Source organism: Castanea sativa, chromosome 9, assembly GCF_040712315.1.
Source record: "Castanea sativa cultivar Marrone di Chiusa Pesio chromosome 9, ASM4071231v1".
NCBI lineage: Eukaryota > Viridiplantae > Streptophyta > Magnoliopsida > Fagales > Fagaceae > Castanea > Castanea sativa.
The window spans coordinates 34,255,704-34,260,958 of NC_134021.1; the positions used below are offsets into that span (position 1 = coordinate 34,255,704).

General features: G+C 34.7%; 1 protein-coding gene across 1 annotated transcript; it reads left to right on the top strand.

Annotated features, from left to right (window-relative positions):
- Positions 1 to 654: 654 nt before the first annotated feature.
- On the top strand, positions 655 to 4,596 carry LOC142609404 (7-deoxyloganetic acid glucosyltransferase-like). Its single transcript, XM_075780985.1, has 2 exons — positions 655 to 2,092; positions 3,471 to 4,596. Exons 1-2 carry the CDS (start codon positions 1,450 to 1,452, stop codon positions 4,394 to 4,396), a joined length of 1,569 nt encoding a protein of 522 aa, XP_075637100.1. The 5' UTR covers positions 655 to 1,449; the 3' UTR covers positions 4,397 to 4,596.
- The last annotated feature ends 659 nt before the right edge of the window (positions 4,597 to 5,255 follow it).

Below are 5,255 nucleotides of genomic sequence, written 5' to 3' on the forward strand. Positions count from 1 at the left end.
ATATTATTTCTTCATTCTTTCTTTAATATTTTTTTTTCAATCTTTTTTCATTCATCTAATTTTAATGAGAAGTGCTACATTCTTAACATTTTGTAATATTTTCACAATAAATCATATGCGGTAAGTTATTACTGATTTTAATTTGAATACATCACTTAAATTTTTTTTTTTCATCAGTATTAGTTTGTAACAACCAACTACTGAAAATTTATTGTGTAAGTATTATGAAAATATTGTAGTAGCATTTTTCAATTTTAATTTCTTATCCTTTATTTTATTTTCCCCTTATCTCTTTTTTTTTTTTTTTTTTTTCATCCACACGCTTCTTTTCTTTCTTTTTTCCTCTTTTTTTCTCCTCCACACTTTTCCCTTATCTCTATCTTCACGTCTAGAGCTCTCTTCACTTTTTTTCCTTTTTTTTCTTTTCTTCTCTAGCACTTCCTTTGGAGCTCTCTTCTATTTTCTTTTTTTCTTTTCTTCTCTAGCACTTCGTCTACTCTAGAGCATTGAAGAAGCTCTCTCTCTCTCTCTCTCTCTCTCTCTCCCTCTCTCTCTCATCATAGGCAGATGACAAAGGCTAGAGGACAACCTTTTTTCCCCTTCCACCACCGCAGGTCCTCCTCCCCACCGAGGCTCAAATGGGTCAGCTCTACTCTTTTTTTTTTTCTTTTTTCTTTTTTCTTTTTTTGGTTCTAATTTGATTAGTTTGTGATTTGAGTTTGTATTTTGATTGAGCTCCATCGATTTGTGTTTCACCGTTGTTTTCTGATAAGAAGCAAAAGAGAGTTTTTTTCCTAAAGAGAAGCAAGAGAGAGAGGGAGTGAAGAAGAAAGAGAAAGGAAGAAAAAAAAAAAGTCTTTAGATATGCTACAGTAATTGCTATAGTACTCTCCATGTTAAGAGAGCTACTGTAGCAAATCTAAAAAAAAATTGGAGTTTGAGGTGTGTTTTTGCGTGTTTGCTCTCCAAATTAGGCTTTAGAAAGCCTATTAGAGATGCTCTTAGTCCATGTGGGCAGATACCACTGCCATTGAAGATGTAAAAGGTCCGCAAATTGCATTTTGAAAATGTGACTTAAAGTTAAGTTTTCATTATATTTGTATACAAACCGGAATATATAGACACTTCCCTTCCAATTTGTTGGACAATAATTACAGCTATTTAGCCAGAATATTATAAAATAGGGTCTTTATCATGTTTGCCGTCTGCACATCCAAACAGTAAGAATATGAGACCTACTTCGTTTTATTCTTACCATTGTTTGGACTTCTGTGGTGCAAGCGTGCAAATCCAAACAATGTTACGAATAAAAGGAATGTTTTGATAATGATATATTCCTTAGTCCTTTCCCCTAATGCTGAGGTACGAAATATACATATAATGGAATCCATAGTGCAAATTCTATGTAAATTAAAAATAGGATTTCCCTCCCATGCATATTGTATATAGATGTATGGGTGTTTACAGCATGGACATCCAAACCACACCAGACCAAAAGTTGTGAGTTGTGAATACACTAGCCTTGTTGGTCCTTATTCCAATTCCCAAACACTGCATAATATTCATCACCTTTGGGACTTTCAAGTTAAGATGGGTCATCAGCATCAACAACCTCATATACTGATGTTGCCACTTCCTTTACTAGGCCACATCAAGCCCATGCTAAATATAGCACAGCTACTATGCCACGCTGGGCTCCAAGTTACCTTCCTGAACACTGAGCACAACCACCACCGACTCACCCAACTCCAACAGCTTTCTACTCACTTCCCAACCCTCCATTTTGAGTCAATATCTGATGGCCTGCCGAAGGATCACCCTCGCACTTTTGATTTGACTAAAGACATGGTCATCTCGTTCAAGTCTGTTACAAAGCCACTCTTCCGCGAGATGTTGGCTGAGTATAGCAGAAACTCCGATCTGGGTTCAGTCACTTGTGTAATAGTGGATGGAATTATGTACTCTTTTGCAAATGATGTCGCTGAGGAGTTGGGGATTCGCGTAATTACCACACGACCATATGGTGCTTGCTGTTTGTGGAGCTTTTGCTATATTTCAAAGCTGATTGAGGAAGGCCACATTCCAGTTGGAGGTGAGTATAATTTCTATAAGTTCTAACTAATTGTTCTAGTATATTTGAAGCTTAAAATTTTCCACATTCGTTCATTGTGGAGTAATAGAAACTTCCAGTTTAGTTACTCTTGAATATGGAATATTATTAATTAATGCCATATTCAGTAAACAACTCAAACACAATTTGATTTTCTTTACCGAATGCAGAACACATGCATGTGCCTAATAATACGTATTCAACAAGCACAACATTCTAATGTTGAAGCTATGTAATATATATACATTAGACTGATTTATAAGCAATTTCAGACTTAGGGCCCATTTGAAGAGAACTTATTGCTGAACACTGTAAAAAAATAATTTTTAAATGTGTGAATAGTATCGTGTGACTCATTTTTAATGAAAAAATTGCTGAAAAGTGAAGTTTGTGAGACCTGTGAACAGTGCATGGGTGCACTGTTTACGGGAGAATAGTCAAACGTTGCGGCTTGAAAAAAAAAAAAAAAAACGCAAAGCAAAACACAAAACGTCGGATCCAAACATACACTTAGAGGGTCAAAATAGTATTTTAGCCATAATTTTAGTATACATATTACACGATATGATGGAATCAAGAAAAGTGGTTTGCAATTATTAACCGGTAAAGCATTTTCTCTTGAATAAAATATCTAAGATTCAAAATCTGCTTACATATTCAGCCATTACCTTTTCCTTGGAAGATTTCCATATATGGCAGCGGTGAGACAATATATGGTAAAGAAATTTTGATATAAATTATTTGTCATCTCAGAACCGTTAGAATCTTTGATTCCAATGTGTTTCACAAGGAATGGTGATATTATAATGGTGGTAAATCAAAAGAAATTAGTCATTTTTAATCTTTAAGAAAATACTCAAAGTTGGTTAAAGAAAGAAAATATTCAAAGAAGTTCTTGGAAGTGCCAAGCATAATCTAAAAGTGTTTGCTTCAATGTTCTTAACAAAATATCCATCAACTGGTAGCTTAGCTTGATGAGATAAAATAATCATTACGAAATAGGTGCCATAAATTTAAATTCTATTGTATCTATATAATATCTATAAAAAAAATTTGGAAAAAGTCATATACTATATTGTTTTAGAAGATGTCTTCTCGACACATTAAAAAGAACAACTATTTTACAGAAATTTTGATGATATTAGTAAAATATTTTCTTTAAGATTAATATTCTATGACAATATCCCTATTGAATGATTATCTACTTGGCACAACCCCACTTGCAAAGTGTTGAAGTAAATTTTATGATCCAATATTTAAAATTATACTAGTTTACACTTCTCAAAGAAAAATTGTTGATATTTTCAAATTACATTTTCTACTGTCACAACTAACATCCAGCCTCCACTACAAATTGCAGCAAAAGAAGATTTGGATCAAGAGATTAAAACTGTGCCAGGTATGGAGGGTCTTTTGCGACGTCGAGATCTACCATCAGTTTGTAGACAACCAATCACGGATCCTCTCCTACAACTCTTCATTGAGGAAAGCAAGACCATGACTCGAGCTTCAGGAATCATACTCAACACCTTTGATGACCTCGAGGGTCCGATTCTCTGTCACATCGCCCCTCTCTTTCCAAATGTTTACACAATTGGTCCACTCAATGCTCTCGTCAAAACCAAAATTGGGGATGATATCATCTCACAATGTTTATCCTCCTCTAGTAACTTATTGGAACCGAACCATAATTGCATGATGTGGTTAGATTCCAAGCCATTAAGATCGGTTGTTTATGTTAGCTTCGGAAGCATAGCAAGGGTGACACGTAGTCAATTGTTGGAGTTTTGGTACGGTCTAATCAACAGTGGCATGTCATTTTTATTGGTGATACGGCGTGATATGATTGAAGGTGTGAAAGGGGATGACATGATCCCGATGGAGCTTGAGGAGGCCACAAAAGAAAGGGGATTTGTTGTGGATTGGGCTCCACAAGAAGATGTTCTAGCCCACTCAGCAGTGGGTGGGTTTTTCACCCACAGTGGTTGGAACTCGGTTTTAGAAAGCATTGGTGCTGGAGTGCCTTTCATTTGTTGGCCATTGTTTGGCGACCACCAACTTAATAGTAGGTGGGTCAGTGAAGGGTGGAAGATTGGGCTTGATATGAAAGACACATGTGATAGATCAACCGTTGAGATAATGATTAAAACTCTTATGAAACATAGAAGGGAGGAAATCATCAGGTCCATGGATCGATTTTCAAAATTGGCTCATGATTCTATTAGCCCAGGTGGATCCTCCTACAACAACTTGGAGAAGCTTATTGAAGACTTGAGAAGAATATGATTTTATGATTATATTGGCAATTGCAAGTTGACGGCAGCAATATATGATTAAGAAGGTTCATCAACAAATAATATGCTCCTTTCCCTATAAAGAACAATAAGATTGAAGAACCTATTTTTAATAATTTTGTGGTTGATGTTAGATTTGGCGTTGTCCCACGTTGGCAACTAAATAAAAAGTTTTGTAATTGTTGGAGTCTTTGTTTAAGTTTTCTGATTGCACTTCAACTCGTTTGCTTTAGTTAATTGATTGTTATATGATAGGTTTTAATTACCATCTAAGAGTCTTTTTACTTGTAGAAGATAAAATTAATATGTTTACAATGTATTGCCTCCATTCGTGTACAATGTATTTGCTTTTCTTGTAAAATAGAATTTTCTAGTTCACCAGGAAAACAAAAACAAAAACTAAATGAAATATGATTTGCTAAGTGGTAAGGCAATTGGGTTTTGGTGGCAACTAAACATAAGGGTAGTAATCTACATGTAGAAGTAGTAAGCTTCATTCATGCCAAATGGTAAATTATTAGCTTAGGTATCTATACATATTAGTGTGTGTATATATATATATAACAAAACTAAACATTTGAAAAAAAAAAAAAAATCCAAGGTCTTAGAGTTGAGCCAAAATTGTTTCTTTCAATAGCTACTACTACAGTTAGCTAGAAAACAAACACTTCATGTTTGGCATGTCATGATTTTTTATATATGCATAGGAATAGTAAACTTATACATAAGTGTATTCAAATGCTTTAACTTACAAATTAAAGCACACACCCTCCCAAGAAAGAATCCCTAAACAAATGAGGCTGCAAGGTTACAAGAGTAAGAGCATTCACAGCAGTGTAGCTAAATAGTTA

Excerpts from the sequence above, each read along its gene's own strand:
- LOC142609404 (XM_075780985.1), top strand. The coding sequence starts at position 1,450 with ATGTATGGGTGTTTACAGCATGGACATCCAAACCACACCAGACCAAAA. Across the intron at positions 2,093-3,470 it reads AGGCCACATTCCAGTTGGAG|CAAAAGAAGATTTGGATCAA; the intron begins GTGAGTATAATT and ends TACAAATTGCAG.